The sequence below is a fragment of the Hippoglossus hippoglossus genome, chromosome 21 (genome assembly GCF_009819705.1).
Source record: "Hippoglossus hippoglossus isolate fHipHip1 chromosome 21, fHipHip1.pri, whole genome shotgun sequence".
Classification (NCBI taxonomy): Eukaryota; Metazoa; Chordata; class Actinopteri; order Pleuronectiformes; family Pleuronectidae; genus Hippoglossus; species Hippoglossus hippoglossus.
The window spans coordinates 13,113,645-13,134,388 of record NC_047171.1 but is presented as its reverse complement, the minus strand read 5'-3'; the positions used below and the strand labels follow the sequence as shown (position 1 = coordinate 13,134,388).

The 20,744-nt window shown below is 39.8% G+C and overlaps 1 protein-coding gene across 3 annotated transcripts in view; it reads right to left on the bottom strand.

The window, feature by feature from the left end:
- Positions 1-19,721, bottom strand: part of rapgef4 (Rap guanine nucleotide exchange factor (GEF) 4) — a 33,404-nt gene extending 13,683 nt beyond the window's left edge. The window contains exons 1-5 of one of the 3 annotated variants that reach the window (XM_034575277.1): positions 19,577-19,721; positions 16,329-16,471; positions 16,155-16,243; positions 15,400-15,546; positions 3,507-3,579 (exon numbers count right to left, since the gene is read on the bottom strand). In XM_034575277.1, the coding sequence (XP_034431168.1) occupies positions 3,507-3,579; positions 15,400-15,546; positions 16,155-16,243; positions 16,329-16,471; positions 19,577-19,644 (520 nt within the window). In that variant the 5' untranslated portion in view covers positions 19,645-19,721. Of the gene's footprint in view, positions 1-3,506; positions 3,580-9,405; positions 9,598-13,483; positions 13,678-15,399; positions 15,547-16,154; positions 16,244-16,328; positions 16,472-19,576 lie in introns of those variants that run through there. The other 2 variants (XM_034575278.1, XM_034575279.1) reach the window with 2 other exon arrangements.
- Positions 19,722-20,744: the final 1,023 nt, after the last annotated feature.

The following is a 20,744-nucleotide window of genomic DNA, read 5'->3' as shown; positions in this document are numbered from 1 at the left end:
TTGTCCCATTTTTGCTCAATCCTCCTCTATTTAACCCTATTAAAGTGTTGGTCCCGCAAGGGTCCCGTGCTTCACTCTGCTTTATCAGCTCATACCAACAAGTAAAGTTTCCTCCAGCAAACAAGAGGCTGCATCTATACCATGAAAAGACAAATTAATCTTTGAAAACCCCTGTTTTACTGTACATGTAAACACATATTTTTATTGTGGCTTTAGAGCATCGAAATAAATGCAGAATACATTAAGTTAGTTTAACTATACTAATATAACAATATAATTATGATAAATAAAATACAGAAAATAATATCAATATATATCAAATATATAAAATGTAAAATATAAAACGAAAAAAAATAAAGCAATAAAAGACAACAGAATAGAAAAATAAAAATACAATCACCAGACTTTACAAGTCCACAGGGTTAAAAAACACATACAGACGTTTGTCCCAGTTTCTCTCAGTAAAGCCCTTATGTTCACATTTGAGTGACTTAATCGAAACATTAAATATACACATAAATTCCTCAGCACAGTATTAAAGCTGGGGACGTTGCTATGGCCACAAAAATGTGATTTGCATCTGTCCATGTTTGAAGCTTGAGCAAAATTCTGAATCTTTCATCCTTATTATATGCCACCTGACGTTATTTCCATTTTGCATCACTGTAGCTGCCTCACAGGTTTGCTGTGTAAAATAAAGTTCAGTAGGCTCCAAACATCACATCAAACTTTAACAATAAAACAACTAGTATTGTATATCCTGGTCAGTGTCATTGAAGGGCATAAAAGTATTTAACGATATTTATATTGTGCTTTTTAATGGTGCCATCTTCGGACATTTCTGTTTAAAACAATCAGGTTCATCTATAGAGCCACTGTTTGAAGATATTATTTCTGTGGTTTGGATGTCATCATGTGAGCCTACAGTCCACTAGTGTTTTTTGCTTCACCAACATAACTTTATCAGTAATTTATGTGTATTTATTCACTTTTTTTCTCATGTCTGCCTCCTCAGTCAATACGTTTTCAGTTATTCTCTCAGAATAAAAAATAATTTGGGCTTTCATGTGCATTCCTTTAGGTGAAAACTGGAAACTAGTTACAAATGTGGTCTGAACTGTTCTGAAAGAAACAGGAGATGTGACTTAGATTTATCATTAATTCAAATGTATATTAGACTCTATTGCTTAACATGGGGTTCATTCAATTTTACCAACCAGTAGAGAAATAGTTTTGTTAGTGTTTATACTGAGGGCGTTTGTCAGAGGGGTGTGGTGATTTCTCAGTATTCAGAGCCCTAAGCCTGCTGCACTGTGCTGATCCCCTCCCTCCAGGACCAATAGCATAGTATATTCAGTCAAGGTTGCTCAGTCACAACTGTATCTGCAGGGAGAGGAAAAAAAACGCAGCTATTCTTAGCAGTGCCTCTCAGACTGCTGATACCACAGAACAGACACAGAATCAGTGGAGAAAGTGGTACACGGCCGGATGTGTAGACTTGAGGCTACATGTCCAGGAACAAAGTATCTGTATCAGCTTCAGCTCTGTGGACAAAGCTTTGTGTGATTCCTGGTCACTGAAGATTCTTCTATATTTCACCATCACGTTGCATAAAATGTGTTTTTGTGCATTTTAACCACATGACTGCTGGGAAAAACCAATGTCCTTCAAGGAAAATGATCTTAGAAAAGTTGTAAAATATAAGATCTGTGCCGGTGTCAACAGAGCAGTCACTCCAAATTATTCACAGTTTTTTGGAATATATGTGTGTATATGTATTAATTTGCTGTAGATCCGTGTTGAATTTGTGCATGTTTTGTTGCTGCACTGAGAAGTTAACACAGCTGTCCATCATTACATCTGTGAAGCTGTCATGCTGGTGCATGTGACATTATGCCGTTCATTGAAGTGTCACATGATTTCAATCACATCAGTTGAGAAGCAGCATGTTTAATGCATGTGAGAGCAGATCCCAACATTAGACTCACAAAACGAAATGTTTTTATATCCTGGGGAAGAGAAGTTCTTTCACTCTGAACATTTCAAAGCTGAAAGATGAGTGATGCAGTTGGACACTTGTCTTGACCAATGATTGTGTTCATGCTTTGTGCTCAGGTGCAGTCGTGCTGACTGCATGAGCACAGTGAGCGAAACAATGCTGACTTTAAAAGCATCCACCTGTTGACACAGGTGCCGTAAAAGCCTTGTGTTTCTGTGAGTTATTCATTTGACTACAAACCCACCGAGCTGCTGTGGATGCACTGTACAGGGAAGTGCATCAGCCTCCAGCTGCTTGATTTCTGTCGAGGTGAATTCATGCATAGAGTTCATACTGTACATCCCCTGCACTGTAGGTTGCTCTGCGGTCACAGTATCGCTCCAAAGCTCAAAACAGTGATGAATACTGATGCAGACAAATCTACTTTTGAATGCTTCTAAAAACGCTAAATAAATTTAAGTTTATGATGAGAAGGGGTTCGGATGTGACTTATTTAAAAAGCTATCGTTGTTTGGAACATATAATATTTGTCCATCGTTTATGATCCTTCCCTATAACTGCACTCATTAAACACTGCCAGTAAAACCATCAGGCTCTGGATCCCCTCACTGCTCCCTGCCGCTCATCATTTTTATGGTACATGACTTTGAAGCCTGTTAAGTGCTCTGTCTGAGCAAAGATGAGTCAGTCTCGAGTTAAATTGCAACAGAAAATAAAATAAAAGCATCAGCCTTTATCAAAATGTGACAAGATAAAAAAAAAAAAGGAGGGTCGGACAGTAATTGAGTTAGACAGTGAGAATGAAGTCATCCACTGGAAACGCTGGTTTTCATCTTCATAAAGTCTTACACGCAAGAATAAGTGCACAGAAACCTAACACTACATTTTTTTATTCTCGATTTAGCTTTTTCTTGTCTGTACCCTGATCTCTCACGTAAGAACATTACAAAAATTCTACTTCTATTCTTTTGGCATTAACAACAATTACACGTTGTTAGACTTTCAAAATATAAATTAGTAGCGTTTAAAGTAAACACTGAAATTGTGTCAACAAATCAAATTAGTCAAAATTTTGTGAAATAAATGTGTAATTCATTACAAATAGACCCAGCTCTATTAACTTAGTTTCTTCAGTTGGGGAATGCAGGAAAAACATTATTTACTAAATGCTTTGTTTATACTTTGATGTGTTGTTTGTGTTATGACAAGTTTCTTTAACTTAGAGTGAACTAACAGGAGTTTGTAGTTCCTCAACTTTAAAAACCTCCAAGTGCAACCAAGAGCAGAGTCAATGCATAGCCTTCTGAGACTAGCTGTACTATATAAAGTATTTTACAGTTGCATGCATGATTTAAAAATCATGTTAGGTTCAAATTTTATTTAATATTGGGACAATATTTGTTCAGTATACTAAAATCTGTCTTGTGTGAAATTTAATGAAGCTAATGATAGCTGTGCTAGTTAGGACTAAATGTCAAGCAAACATAAACCACTCAGGGCTACTTACTTATTGCACTACAACCACTCTCCATCACACCGTAGGGTGGAGCGATGAGTCCAGCCAAGCACTGATGATATTTCTGTAAAAATAAAAGAAATACAAGAACGATATCAGATTTAGTAATTAACTACTGAAGAGTCCACAGATGTAACTAGGCACAGCAGATCTAGTGCATGTAGTTTAGCATGCTAGGCTACAAAGCTGAGGCTGATGGGACACTTATTAGTTTAGGAAGAGACCTAAACCATTGACTGTATATAAAAAAGCCAAAGTGTCTCCATTGCGAACTGGTGGCTGGCTGCAGTATAGGTAAAAAATGCTGCCCTCTCCATGTTAGCAGATGGGACAAAGACCAAACCAAAAAATAAATACACGTACATAATACAATTTTTCAGAGATGGTCTCTATCATTTTAGGTCGTTCTTATCACACTGGTCTTTAATCAAGTTCAAATGTTTCTTGGTAAGTTTGGTTTTATTTAGTTAATTGATGTAATTGACAGCTGAGCCTGTGACGATTGGTCAAGTGCATGTATCGGTGGGACCTCGCTACTGTGACTCCATCACATTGTCGCTACTGTACAGTGTCTTGCTCCAAATGCACAAAATGGCAGCATTCGTATTCGGCATATGTCGGCTTCATTTCTGGATAGTAAGAGGAAGTGCAGACCTGTCGTTGATCTTTACATACAGTCTACTCTATGGGAAAGTTAATAGTTAAGGAGGTATGTGGACAGATAAGTGAAAGCCCAGGATGAAAAGTTAATAGTTATTGCAATGAACCCTGTAGGAAAACACTTCTTACATCCTTAGTTTAACTTCACTGCCAACAACAAGTTCCCTGTAATTAGTTGCTTTACTAATTACAGGGAACTTCTGTGTCTTTCACGTTTAACAGATGCAAAGACATAATATTGAGCTAAAATGTCAGAGGTTCACGTCCAGCTGGGAGTCTTTGTTGCATGTTATTTCTCGGAGTCTCTTCCAAGAAGAAGAAGAAAAAAAACAACAACAACCCTTCTGTCATCATTTGCCTCCAGGATGAAAGGATGAGAAGACAAGTCGATGGGAGTTTGGGGTGTTGGTTGATATTTCGTCCTCATCAGTTCCAACACGCAAATGTGAGTCGGGTTCAGTGAGAAATGATCACAGAGATTTTTCCAGACTCTGGGTTATTATGAATTATCGTGAAAAGCTTAGTTATTGAGGACAAAATGTTCTGCATTTGTTGTGCATTAAATACAAATTTGGCTTGATTCTACTTCCCAGTTAAAAAGAAAATGTCCCTGACATGCAGATTAGATCTTTTGGATGTGTGCGTACCCACTTATGTTGCACATGCTGCAGAGAACCACAGAGCAAACAGAGCATGACAGTACAACTGTATTTGTCTTATACCATCACTGTGCCCCGCAGCATCAAAGATGTTACGCAATGAACATCACACCGCACCCAGGCTCCCATATAAATGTCATGTTGTTGTTCATGGCACTGGTGCACTGAGAGGTAAATCCAGCCATAGCCAATGAGCCATAAAGATATATCGTGTTATGAAGGGAGTCTAGTGGTGAATACAAAACTCTTTAAATGCAAAACCACTGAAAAAAAATTAAATCAAAACACTGTTTTCTTATGATAAAATGTAACATCATAGTTTTTGTATGATAATATGATATTTAAGACATCACAGGATTTAAAAAAAAAGAAAATGCAGGGATGTTTTTCTCTCTTTTATGTCGGATTATTCTAATTAACTCAACCAGGCATATTTTTGATCGCGAGTGGCACAGTGGTGTAGGGGTTAGCAGTGTTGCCTTACAAGTTTGAATCCCAGCTTTTCTGTGTACACTTTTCGTGTTCTCCCCGTGTCTGAGTGGGTTTTCTGCACAAAGACATGCAGATTGTTGTTAGGTTAATTGGAGATTCGTCTGTGGGTGTGAAACTGAGTGTGAATGGTTGTTTGTCTCTGTATGTTGGCCCTGTGATACGCAGGTGACCGGTCCAGTGTGTACCCTGTCTGCTGGGATTGGCTCCAGCTCTCCCTGCCGCCCTCATCCGATTAGGGGTATAAATAATGAATGGATGGATGGAAATTATGTAGCATTAAGTCAGTGTTTTGTTTTTCATTTTATCTTCTCATCACAGGAGGGAATGTTTCCAGCTGTTTAATGGTTTGTTTGTTTTCAGCAGGATTACTTGAAAACTATTTAACCAATATATCCACATTTTTGGAGACACAAACTGATCCAGAGGTTTTTTTCTGTTATTTTCACAAAAAACTGAATCATTCATGAATCATAAAAAAAAAAAAAAAGGGACTGATATCTATGAGTGTGTGTAATGTGGTTCAGCCTTATTGAATTTAAGTCGGCTGTTTGGCTCAGCGGAGGTACGTGCTCTACTGAGTAACATTCTAGTTTTTGTCACGTGTAAAACCTCATCATACAACATTTTACTGTGGTACAAGCTGAATCTTAAAATTTTGTTTTAAAACAATTTCTCAAATGTAAATGGTAGCCTATGAGATTATTTTGTTGTCAAAGACGACCAAAAACTGATTATGTGCCACAGAGGCTGTGTTCTCGGTCAATAAGAAGCTGATAGAGGACCACTTAGTGACCGGCCAGGTCTCTGTGGCCTCCTATCTCCTGGTCAGAGGAGACTCAATGAAAGCTAGAACTCTCCTGCCGTTTGTTCCTGGATGGTAATGTGTTCTCAGAGGCCAAGGTTTTAAATTCAATTCCACCCTCTGAGGTCAGTTAATCACTTTAGAGACTCTTCTGGGGAACACAGCTTTTACCCCTCCATCAAGACGAGGCTGGAAATGTTTCAGTGAGGTTTCAAAACAACTGTAGTCAACCCCATACTCAGATTATGAACGTAATTATCAGATTAATTAATCCTTCAAAGTTAGTCAATGCAGTGAAGCTTTCAGAGTCACTTCACTAAGCCAATCTTTGTCAACAATTGAAGGATTTAGGATTAGGGAGGAGCACTTAAACTGAGCCGCACAGAAACAAATGAACTCATCCCGTCTGAACTAATAAAGCTGTTCTCCCTGAGGAGCTGAGTCCGCTTCACACGGTGCTGCTGTTGTTTTAGAGGAGGATTAGAACCATTTTCAGGTGTGTAAAAAGCACTCAGTCTCTGTTTTGTCAGTAATGATGTCTCTGACTCGTAGAACACATAATACACCTGTTTCTATAAGCAACTGTTTCACAACCTCCACCTCACTGTCACTTCGGTTTACCCTCTGCTTGCATCAGACTATTTTTATCTTATTATTTTAGTTATATTGTCTCTTTGTCGAAAACCATTAGTCAATTAATTGATTAGTCAGACAGAAATTCAATAGGTAGTATTGTATTGGGAGTTGTTGTGTACCTGACACCCAGAAGAATATTGCTTTATAGTTAAATGGATAGTACAATATTTTGGCACTTATGCTTTCTGGCTGATACTTGCACAGTTAGATGAAAAGATTGCTCCCACTTTCAAACATTATTGTTGCATCAGTCAAATAAGCCAATTTCCCAAAATGTGAAACTACTCCTTTGAATGAATCACACATTGGCCTTTATCATTTTAACTCTGCATGATTATTAGAGCATTAAATCCGTTCACACAACAGCTAGAGAGATAAATACTGCGAGTGTACTGGAACTGGATGATGAGATCTTATAATGAATACGTAAAAAACCCTGTTGACATCCTGATTAGGTTTATAAGCCTTGTTTAGAAAGACATCTAAAGTCAAACGTGCTTGCTTTGTCACCCAGAAATGCAAATTAAAAAAATGCATAACAACGCTTTATGTCACAGTAAAACATCCGCTGGGTGAGATTTGTGCAGCTACTTCCCTTCAGTCCATCATTTATAGCCATAACAGTGGCAGAGGTTTCCTTATCATCCATTATCTCCAGTTGTGTAGGGACAGCAGAGCAGTAAATCACTTTCTAGGGGTTTTAGGATCACTAAGTTGCTGCAGCAGATCAGCATTTCCTGACAAATGGACGCACAAGAGTCAGAAACAAGCTCCACTGGGACTCACGCACATCTCTGTGCATAAAATCCACAGTTGTATTAGTGGTGCTTAGGTTTCTGAACACATGCGATTATTAGTGTAAAGCACGTATGAGATGGGCCTTGAGGGTTATTCTACTGAGTCAAATAATCGGTCACGATCTGACACTCAGAGAGTGATCACGTCGATGTAGTCACCTGAATCTATTGTGCTATTTTTATGAACTGATTCCATCACATTGCAAGATTATGATCTGAGGCAGATTTACTCTGAGCAGCTGTTTCAAACAGGAATTAGGCCGATGAAGTAAAATGATAACATCTATTATATCTATAAGGAGCTTAAAGAGCCCTTGACAAATATCGACCTGACTTCAGAACCATCATGTAGCAGACGGCAGATACACAACTTTAACAAGGGGCTGTTCTTTAACTGCAGAAAATGTGATGACAAACCAAGAGATGTTTTTAGATTTCAAAGATTATGTTGAACAATGACAAAGTACAGTTCTGCCATCACACGCACATTCATTCAATGCAGCTATGTTCATTTCTCTATTTCTGAGATCAAACTGCCGGTCAGGGGACGACCCGTTCGACCTCCTGATCCACAGCCGCCCAAAAAGTGACGTTTTATTTTCTCCTTTCTTGTGCTTTGACTTTATATCAATGAACGGTTGCTCATGATTCCACAAAAAAGAAAAACATACCCAACTGAAAAGTTAAAAATAGTAATAATTGAAAACTATTTGAACTTGACTCAAAGGGGTAGCATTGTCTGGCTGATGAAATATTAATACTGAACATATGTGACTCTGTAATTACAGGTAACAAGATCCACGAATGACAATATTTTGGTATTGGAAATGAAAGATTCAACATTTTCTAAAACAAAAGATGTTCACAAATAATTTTTATAATTATAATTATAAATAATATAATAATTTACTTGACAAATTGACAGGTGTATGTAGAGTACACAGATATGTCTGATTTGATTCTGCATTCATTCACCACACAGCTTTTTACATAAAATCATAATACAAACATAAAGACATATATATAGAAATGTCTACAGTAATTTATGGACCGATTCTATTTCACCCCAGTGAAGTTTGGTTGTGTTTATTTGCTCTCACACACTAACGTCACTGTTCAGGGCAGCAGCAGAGCTCTCACATGTCCTGTACCATCACTGTGTCATGTTAACTCACGCGTCCTGTGAATAAAAACATCATAAACACTGTAAACATTAAGTGAGAAACTGTTGAGCATACAGTCCTATCTCTGTGTGATCCACATTGTTGCTATGCCTCGAGTGATTATGTGTATGAGTCCACAGATAAGTCCAGTCTTATCTCCGTCATAACGTCAGATCGGTGAAGATATTAATCAAGTCACGTCGGTGCATTTTCAGTTCATGCCTCCTCCTCGCTCTAACATGCCCGAGCACATTATGGCATTGTGAGCATCAACGTGCATGAATGCACTCTTGTATTTTAAATAATTCACCCCCAGATTACATAAGTGCAAACTGTTCTCCAGGCATCCGGTGAATATTCTGAACTCTTGCAGGCACACTTCTGGAAACAAGTGGGGGGAAGAACTGTCCCTAGAGTGTCACTGTACTTCATAAATATTTGATTTCCTCAAAACAGGAACAGTTCCAACATAAATTCAACATTTTTTAATTGTAAGTAGAAATGCAATACATTTTGCAAATTTTAATGCAAATTCTGACTTTCCAGGAAGTTTTGCAACATAAGCAAGAAAAATTCTGCAGGAAATCTAATCCTGCAAAGTTTTACTTGCCCCAAAATCTTACACAGTACTCCTCATGAATCAAAAGCATTGCACTGTTCAAAAAGTTTGAGAAAGATTACCTAAAGATCAGCATCCACATGCAGCCTATTACTGTTGTTTACGACTGGAAGATCCTCCACAAGCTCTTCATCCAGGCATTAACAAACACCCCGAGCATGTAAATCCACTTCTGAGAGTCCCAGTGTCACACTGGTCGTGGGTCATATGCAGCGTGGTCACACATGGTCCAGCAGCCCCGTCACCACAGTCACTGAGCGAGCACAGCACACTGTGTACGAGCAGCACAGTGCCAGTCAGCCGCCGACTTCTTCTGAGCAGCAGTTGCTAGGGTGACTACTCAACTCCAGTCAGTGAGCACACAGGAGCATGCTCTCTCTCTCTCTCTCTCTCTCTCTCTCTCTCTCTCTCTCTCTCTCTCTCTTTCCCCCCCCCCCCCCCCCCCCCCCCACTGGAGCCACTACACTCCTAATAGAGTAGTCACTCATTCATTTTCAGCACGGCCACCTTTGCAATGCAAGTCGAGCCAGGCCATTCACACAGGATGTGAAGGCAGTCGAGATGTCAAAATAATTTGCAAATACCTTCATCACAACCCATCATCATTTAGTTAAACTTTTAGAATCTTGTCCTTTCTGAACTCCAAAGTTTTTCTGGAGTCCAACCCTTTAATGTACAAGACAGATGTACAGACAGCATCATCCGGACTCCTGCTCCTATCGCTGAGCCTCTTCCTCTTAAGTACAGAGACCAGATGGTATCTTTGACTTTGTTTCTTATCAAAGACACAGGACAGCTGCATTCAACTCCCGGAGCGAAGAAATGAACCAAATCAAACATTTCTCAAAGGGATATTACTGTGTCTCTATTGATTAATGGCAGATTTGCAAGACAACAATTGTTGTTACTAAAGTAAAATTGTTACGACCCTAGTGCGGCCTTTTTGTCAAACTACAATAGAACTCAGTAGAGTTCATTCCTACACCAGGGTCCAACAGTTCTCTGAAATTAAAATTAAAGCTGCACCAAATTTCACACACTCCCCTAAATATGCCTTTTTTTTTCATCAAGATCCATGAATTATGGGATTTTGGTGAAAATGTAAAAAAAGAAAGTAAAAAGAAATTGCTGGATCTGCACAAAAGTTAAGTCTGTTCTTCCCTGACTCATCCTGCATCCTTCCACCAAGTTTTGTGGTGATCCACAGTAGTTTTTGTGAAATAAACAGATGAAAACAGATGAAAGACATGACCTCCTTGGCAGAAGTAAATATAGTTTCTTGTTTCTTGTTGACATTTCCTCCAACCTCATTCATAACATCAAGAAATGTAACTAAGAAACAGAGAGAAGGACCAGAAACAACAACAGATCAGCTGAATCAGTGTCATATCGGACTCTGTCACTTTATAGTCCCGGCTGACGGAACACACTTAAACTGATTAGCCTCTGTGATTTTAGGAAAACCATGAGATGGATGTTTATTCCTCTTTTTAGGTTTTGTCATTAGTCATCTTGAATTTCATGGAACATTGGTTTATATTGAACAGGCACCAATTTCAAACTCTGGTACATTGTATTTTATGAGGGACAATAGGAAATGGAGGCACTGGAGAGAGAACATATTCCATCTTCATTATCTTCTCCTCAAATTTGATTTTGAGAAATTTGACTCTGACCCTCAACTGTCAGCCTCATGGTGGCGCTAGAGGAAAAGTTGTTGGATCATAAAAGACAGAGGGAATGCAGTTTTTTAAGGTTTTTGTATTGCACAGCTTCCAGTTCACATGCCAGGCTTTTTCATTAACTCTGTGAACAGAGATTAGGGGATAAAATGTTTTCGATTCAATCTCCCCGTGCACATATCCACTGCACACACTCAGGCTCTGGATGTGGCTCGGGACATGGATGTTGAAAAGCCAGAGAACTCATGTGGTCTCGTGTTTCTTTTCCAGCCCCCCTCCGCTCCAATCCTGAGACACCAGAGGGCACGCTGCGCCCCTGCCACTTCCTGTTCGTCAGCTTTCTCCACTGGCTGCCCACCAGGCTACTTCTACATGGACTGATGCTAGTGACACACCGAACACCCTGCCGTGCTCTCAGCTCTGCACCCGGCAGACATGCTCCGAGCACAAACACACATGAAGAATACACCCATTTGTAACATGGTGGCATTCAGAGCATGTGCCGTGCAACAGTCCTCCTGTGATGTGTAATTTGATGCACAATAACAAAGCTTCATGTCCGGGCCACATGCACACTGCTGTGACAGTAACAGAGCCGCCTTACGACCTAAAAAAAACAAATTACACTTGTGTTGTTTCAATCACAGTGGCTGTCGGAAGCAGGAAACACAGTGAAGAGCGAATTGATGATCAGGCAACTGTGTCTGTGTGTGTGTGTGTGTGTGTGTGTGTGTGCATGCTCAGCTTGGCCCATATCTGCTGTGTTAAACAAACAAGCACACAGTCACTCATTCCCAGTGACAGAATCCAGCTTCTGTCACGTGCACAGCAGCGTGAAAGCCCCTTTCGTAGTGGTTGTAGCAGTCAGCAGCACAAGAAAATATCAAACTTGCATGCATGAGTGATGTCCATGGACCACTCATGCATGGAGAGTCCCCTCGTGTGCACTTGTCACAGTCACACATGCAGAAAATATTGGAACAAATTAGGAAAAAGGAAAACTTGCAATAAAATGCATTTGTTGCATCTACAGCACAAAAAAAAATAACATATCCATATCCTTATATTAGCTTAAGGAGAAGATGTAAACACAGGAGGGAGATATACACTGAATAATTGACATGGACAGACATGAATAAAGAATTGGATCCATTGGTTCATTGGGGCATTGGTGTGCTCACTCTGGCATAGTTTTTGTAAAAGTGCTCGGCCTAAGGCGAGGACAGATCTGTGTGGGAGGAGGAGGACGAGGAGGAGGAGGTGTGTAGGTTTGTTTCCTCGGGCTTCTTCTTCAGCAAAGCAGGATAAGTGGTGCATTTCCCTTGAAATCGTCCCTTTACAATCTCTCTCCAGCTGCAATGGCATCAAAGAACATTTCTTCTGTTCACCCAGGTTTTCAGGGCTTACTTAGCTCACGCAGCTTTATGTTTTCATGCATCGCAAAATGCCATTCAGATGTAATTTAACCTGAGTGAGGGAGCGGAACTACACTATTTAAGCAGCCAGTGATCCTCCCGTGCAGGGACGGAAGTTGGAGGCAGTTTGTCGCCACAGTAAAACTGGCAAGAGGCAGTCTGCAGTGTGAAGCCACTAGCAACAATGGAAAACATACATCAGTCTTTCTGCATTGCAGCAAAACTGAGAGGACCAAATAAACACCGTTGCCAGAGTTATTTGGCAAAACTGCTGTAAGAACAACTAATTGTGAAAAAGAACGAGAGCAAGTGTAACGATTTTCAGTCAACAGGCTGATCGAGGGAATTTTGACTCGACAGCCCTTCAGTCACAGTTTTGCCGACTTGTGAAACAAAACAAAATCTGCCCATGTAACAACGGAGGATCGATGCTAATGCTGTAAACTGTTGTCCTGGTTTTCTGGGCTAAAATACATCAGGAAGTACAATGAATATATGATTTGGACAAATGCAAATCAACCTGAACTGGATCAATGATTGGAGATGCACATGTTTTAAAGAGGAAACACTGCATATCCACTCCAGACTTGTAAAAGCACTCTGCTTGGAGCATGAAAATGATGCTCATAACAAGCTTCTATAGTGTTGTATATTATTCTGCACAGTGGAAACCAGAAATCCAATTAAATCCAGAAATCCAAGTGAAGAAACAATAAGAAAAAGGCAGCGGGGAACACCACACGAGTCAGTGGAGACACCTCCAGAAAAATGACTCTCCTGTAGAGTTTGATATAGTTGAGTTGGAAAAGAGGTCACATGACATGAGTTTTGCTATCCAATGCCGTTGAACAAGACTGATCCAACATTCAAAAACTGCACTAAATTATAATGTAAATTGCAAAATATCAGTTAAACATGATGGAACAAAATACATCAAATTCATTAGGTTATATACCAACCAAACCCACACAGATCGGAGGAGACAACATACAACAATCTGATGCACCGGAGTCAGAGGCCATAAAATCTCATCTGGAACAAACCTGAGTGAAGAGGTGGCCTCGGGGCAGAGGTGAAGTGAGTGTGGGTTAGCAGTATCTCCAAGTGATCCTGAACACACATCCAGCCACAGCTGACCACTGCCCTGACAGAGACACACGGGTCCTACTTTAACCCGCTTGTGCCCTTCAGTCCCAGAGGAAATGGGCTGTGTCTCTCAGGAAACCAGCCCATTACAGAGGAGGGGGCCTGGGAGGGAGAAGAAGGGCCTCGACACAGCGGGACGCCCTCCAGCCAACAGCCCCGGGGGAGGCAGAGGTGAGAGACTCAGGAAAAACAACCTACTTTGATAAATCTTCTACTTCTCCACGAACATGTGACAATAAATTTAAATATGTATTATGTCAAGTTTCATGTTTGTCCTGAAGCAGCAAGATAGACTCCGAGTTATCTCACAGGTGTCGCATGAATATAATGGATCTGACTTACACTGCTTATCAGTGGAGGAATCCAACAAAGTACATTTACTTCGTTACTGTACTTTACTTAAGTATTTTTTTTCATGTACTTTTCAATTTTAATCCAACACATATATCAGCCAATATCTGTACATTGTACTCCACTACAAGTCATCGCGTTACATGTTCACATTGTTTTTAGATTAAAAAAAATAATCAATAGCGAGAGGTAAATTATAATTTTGTATTTTTATACTTTGATTACACCTAAAAGCAAGTACTTACTTACTTTTGCTTTTATGTGGTACTTTTACTTGAGTACATATTTATCTATTTATTTCTACTCTCATTAAAATATTTGACTATCTTCCCCAACACTGGTTATTTCCAAATCATGGCTGGTGAGTAAGGATGAACAGGCCTTTTGCAGTTAGAACATTTACCTTTGGAGATCACATTGTAACTTTGTTAAGAAAAGGGCTACATAAATAGAGTTTATTATAATCATTACTTGTTGTGGAAGACTATTCTGAAAGAGTCAGGACCAGAGTGGCAGCTTCTCCTCAGAACTGTACTTCCATCTGGTGGTCACAAGGTGCAAAGCTCCTCCACCCCAATAAAACCAATATCCAAGCACACACACACAAACTTGGGAGCAGAAGGTTACAGTATAATAAGTGGACAGCTCAGCTCATTATTCATGCAGCGGTCCAAACAATAAATTCACAGTCCTCCGTCCACTCATCCACACAAACAGTTGGACACCACCTACACTTTGGCTTGTGCTCAGCTCGACTCTCCAACAAGAGCAGAATCCGACAGACGACTAGAATCCTCCTCCTCAGTGGATCAGACGATTAGAGGATAATGTGCTGCCTTATGCGACTGATCAACTGTTACAGATCTGATTTTCAACTGCAATCATTGACTTTAACAATGTAAAATGAGTCACATCTTTATTTTAGATAAGTTAAAAAGACATTTTTTACCTGTATATTTCACCATGTGGTATGAGTCAGGGAATAACCCATTACATTTTGTAGCAGATCTGGATCAGGGATTATTTAGTTTTTTCAACTTTCTTTAACATTGAAAGACATTTTTTGACATTTTCACTAGATTCCCTGGGAATAATGAATGGATCTAAAGATAAAGTGCCATGTAAGTTATATTTTGAATTTTTGCCAGCTTAATTCGGACTAACTTCTTGTGTATGACCCTGAAGCCTGATTGTACCTAAACCCTGGTGTATTGTGTGTTGTTTTTGTGTCACTTGCCGGCCAGAGTCACATGGCCTGGCTAGTATAAATCCAGAAAATAAATCTTCAGTTTAATGAAATGTGTTTACTTTATGTAATGTGTGTGGTCTTTGTCCTTTGAAGGAACAAAACACATCAGTGATAAGAGTGTGAATCTCTTATATATTTGTCCCCAGATACAGTATGGACAGAGATTTCCTGCAGTCTGATGAATCCAAAGATGAAGCAAACAGAGGTGCTCACCTGCCACAGAGACCTGAACTCCCTCTGTTCAATCCGCAGGAGCTCGCTAATTTCCCGTGTCACTATGGTGGCATGTCGGGGGCTGTTATCCAGGACCGACTCTCCGAACGCCGTGCCGGTCCCCAGTGTGCATATAGTAACAGCATCCTGTAACAGAAACAGAGGGAGTTCCCTGCATGGGCCATTGCTTCATTACAGGAACATCATGCAGCCAGATAATAACTATGCAAATGTAATGTCCTTATTCTTCTCAAGATAATGCTTTGTGCTTTACACTTGAGAAACAGTGCTCTACTCTCAAAGGGTTAGAGGCAATCACCTGAGCACTTGTGGTAGACAGACGCATGCACTCCAATCTGCACAGATATTACTCCAATCAGCATCCAGACAAACTGGGGTGCATTAAGCTGCATGGTATTCAAAAATATTCAAACTAAAGTGTTAAACGTTCTTTACAGCCCATGTACACTCCAAACAAGCTTGGATGTGGAATCCTTGGCATGCGTGATGAATTTCAAGTGAGGCTTTACTGATGAAATAACAAATCTTCCCAGAGAGATGCACGGAGATGTTGTACATTTAGAGAATAGGCACAAAGTGATTATTTAATAAAAAGTAGTTTGAAAAAGATGGGAGGATTCCTGATATGTGACATGCTAATAGGCCAGACAGATGAAAAACACCATTTCTACCTTGATATCCCATATTTCAGTTAAAACTGGGGTGTCATGCTTGTGTAATCATGTCAGTCGTACCTGATGACGTGATGTCTCAGAGACTTTGACGTCCAGCGAACCAGAGAGGACGGCGTACCAGCTGGTGCCGATGTCTCCTTGGCGATACACTGAAAAAACACAGCACAATTTGAATAAATCAACCTTTTTTTTAATGACCTATTTTGTTGTTTCAGAGCTCGTGTCCGGACATACACGTGATGCCTTTCTCCAAACACTCGTAGAATCCACACAGGCAGATCTGCTGCAGCAAACTGGTGTGGAATCTCTCGAAGGCCTTTGCATTTTTCAGACGTGCAAGGATGATGTCGACATCTTCTCCAGAGCGCTCTGCTGGTCTGGAGAAATGAGGAGAAAATGGGCATTTACAGGTAACTGCGCAATTAAATGTCCATGACGCACCTAAGTAGGCTGCAGCCCAAGCAGCGTAACTCCATCTCTAGCTCTGTAGGAGGGATCAACTCATAGTCAACTCTATGTTATAACTCAGCCTTACACTTGCACAGTATAGCATCAGCCTGGAACACCACAGTCTGATCCAGTTTTCAAGAGGTCAGACAGCTAACAAGTGTGTGCTGCATGACTACAATGTTGCTTGTGTGAGGATTAAAGTCATGTGCTTTGACAATTTAACAACATGTCAATTAAAGTTTGGTTTAATTACACTGAATCTCCCAGGCTGATATGAGGCATGAGCCAAGTCAGTCAATATAGTTGAAATATTGGAGCTTTCAAAAAAATCACAGTTTCCCAATCATAATTATCTCCACACAAGAAGGTTGTGTTTTCAACTGTGTCTGTTTGTTGGTTTGTTTGTTGGCAGAGTTAAGCAAAAACTACAAAACTGAACAAACTTGTTGGAGGGGTGGGGCCTGGGCCTTGAAAGAACCCATACATCTTGGTGCAGATGCGGATTAACAGGCAGTTACTAGGTTTTGTGAAAAATACATCATGATCATAATAGAAATAAAAACTTTATCTCAGTGATTTGTAGTGAAAAAAATAAAGATCAACAATAAAAGTCAGTATTTTACTAGGAAATTTGACATTAGATGATTTTAGAATTATAGAAATACTTGAACTTTAATATAAAAGTATGTTGTTTCTATATTTTGTTGCTTTTACAATGGGAGAAACAAACTGTAGCAGAAAATGCTGACCCCTCTCACATCACCACGGGTGTGTCATCATTTGTTATACTGAATCCAGAAGCTCTGATGTAACATGTGGGTGGTTCTTCTCAATAGCATACAAACACCTCTGAATCCATGTTCTCCCTTTAAAAAGTGAAATATAACTGTATCAATAATTCAGGAAGGGGAAAGAAAGCTTTGCTTCAGTGCTGCAACACTTTTCTGGCTCTCTAAAAACGATTTATCGTGCTAATATATTTTCCGCTCTGTCGTGGTACAATAAAAGTGTTTAAGCACCAGCTTTCAAGCAAAAGACTCTTTCATCATGTATACCCTGGCAACCTGTTACCTGACAGCAGAGTCACATTGTCTCCATTCTCTGCACTTCCTGATAAGACCGTGTGATCACACCTGCAGCCATATGTAACATGGGAGATCCCCTTGTCTACTCCCAATTTGTTTTTGAGCTGGAAAGGGACAAATCTACTCTCCTATTTCTGCATGGTGTACTGTGGCAGAGTGAGCACAACAAGGCACAACAGAGAGATGTGTGCGAGCCTGAGTTTCAGACATGAAGCCAAGATGTCTGTTTGGAAACAAGTCAACAACACAGAAAACACCTTAAAAAAAAAAGGTGCTGATACAGGGTCGAAGTGAGGACAGAATGTGTTTGGGACGAAGCAGCTTTTTCAGTATCTATGAAACATAAACACGACAAACTAAATAAGAAAACTACTTTAAAGTTAAAGTCCAACTGTGAGATATAGAGTTTTGTATATTTCTGCATCTGCTAAGTTCTCCATCAAACTGATATAAAATCCATTTAAATGGGTCTTTTTGTTGTATTATCTTCTGTAGAAGTGCAATTCAGTTCAGTGAGTGACCTGCAACATTTAATTGCGGCAGAATGATAAGGTGAAGCCCACGGGTGGAGCACACAGGCTATCGGCTGGAAAACCAGAGGCCTATAACTAACCAGAGGATATTACTGTGTAAACACGTCTGGCACACTGCGTCACGTGGCTGTTTATAGATGATGTACTTTGAACCTCTGTTTGTGATGCGCCCCTCGTTCTCCCCCTTTCATCCCGTGTATCTTATCTGAGCTGTGGCCAGCCACCCATTTTGAGTGTAAAGTGTAAAACCTCATTATATCATGTATACAGCGACACACATTGCAGTTATTTGCTGTAAATTGCAGATATTCACATTGCAGCTGTGCGACACATCTGTCAGTGGTGCCGAAGGGACAATGGTTCATAGATCTGTAAGGTGTTCATAGCTCTTATCATCAAAATGAGGTCACATCACTAAAGCACATCACCTGGATTTACACAGGACAGGTGTGCATACAGTAGTTTTTTGTTAGTTTTTTCAGGCCAAGATTTCCACAGTGATTTGTGGCTGAATTTAGTCTGAGGCTAAATTGTGAATAAACAGGCCTCTAGGCTACAAAGCATATTCCATGATGATAATGATGAGGCATCCATATGCTATTTATAATATCTTGGCAGCTTATTGTCATCAATTTTGATCTTATAATTCTTATGAAACATTCAAATCTATACTGCACTGCGATCTATTTATTTTCACCGCCTCCAAAAATCAAACACCTCAGAGACAGTGTGCACAGAAGCTGCAGGGCTGTTCAATGCTGTATTGAACTTTTAAACTGTGCACATTGTAGCAAATAAGTGGCAGCTTAGTGTGTGTGCATTATCCAGGGAGACTATAAGGGAAATGTGTTGACGTGTCTTTTTGAAACTTCTACTCCCAGAATAACACTTTTTAGTAATTCACACTGTGCATGTAAACTACTGGGTACAAATTAGAATGTCCTTTTAGGTTTATAAACCTGGATATTAGCAATAATCACGATTATAATTTAGTAAGTAAAACTGCTGCATGTGCATATTAGAGTCAAATATGAATGTAGTCAGTGCAAATTAACTTTTAAAAGCACATCAAACACCTACTTGAAATTCTGCTGTGATTATTGTCCCCGGAGCTACAGTTTGTGCAAACTAATTTTGCTTTAAACCCTCAGCCAGCAGTAAGGTAATGGCAAACAAATGAACTCATCATATAAATGTATAATCTTACACCTGAGGCTTTCATGATCACCCTGATTCAATCTGTGAGTCTCAATCCCACTGGGAAATTAAAACTACAGAGTCGACAGCAATGTTTTCATTCAGCTTTTGAAGCACGACGCCCAGAATCTGCTAAAAAAAATCCCCCATCATTCTGTTAAATTCAATTATTTGGGGAAATAAAAAAAGACACTGACATCACATTTAAATGAATTACCTTTTGTCCAGACAAATAATCCACTCAGTAGATTCCGACGAATGTGAAGAAGTGTGCGCTGCTACCATCTTGCGATTCTCCTGCTGCTGCAGCTGCTGTTGCTTCTGCGGAGGAGGAGGACGAGGAGGAGGAGGAGGAGGAGGAGGAGGAGGAGGAGAGGGCTGGACCACTTCATCTGCCGCCAAACACTCACTCTCTCACTCACTCCTCACAGGCAAATAGTCTCTGCTGCTCACCTGTCCGGCATCAGCAGCATCTAAATGAGTTAGAGGGGGAGTGTTGTGATGGAGCATTTACATTGTAAGGTCCCTACTGCAGACCGAGTATTATATATATTTATGTACAGAGGTAATTTTAACACACTATACACTCAGCTGCCAATGCTTCCATTAAGGTTATACTGTTATGTTTTTAACTCTTTTACAGAGCTGTTAATTTAACTTGATGGCCAATTTACAAGCTGCATTGTGCTATTATGACATCCACACTATATGAGTGAGGACAGACTAAATGTTAGAAACACTTTTCAGTATCATTTCATGAGGGGACGATAATAGCAGTGTGACTTCAATGTTATTTTGGAGTGAGAATATTTCATTTTGATGTAGAACTCTCTCCCCTTCAAACAACATAAGTTATAAAACAATAACAGTGATTTTTTTAACAGTTCATCTCAAACATGGGCAACACAGCCCACACACTGCAGCAGCTCGTACCAGCCGATGTCTTTGCTCCGCTTTTGTCACCACATAAAACTTTCTCGCCCACACAGATCACTGATCTTAAAAACCTGGCTCTGAAATGGAATTTGTCCAAATATAAAAAATATTGTTCACTGTGATTCTGTGAAAATATCATATTCAGAGGGATAATTATGGCACTGTGATTTATTACACTTTCAGATGACACTTCAAACAAGTGAAAATGAGCAAGGGATTCGGCTAGTGGGTCAAATGAAAGAATATTGTGTAATTGTCATCAAAGAAGAATAATGAAATTGTAGATTTAATGGTGCCACAAAGACAAGTATTGCAGGCAGCCGTCTAAATACTGTGTCCAATCCGCACAATGAGTGACTTCTCTGTAGGATTTGGTGTTGCAAAGGACAGACAGAAGGTTTGGTGGTAACACTGAGCATTGCCTCTCCTTATCCTGATGACCACCATGG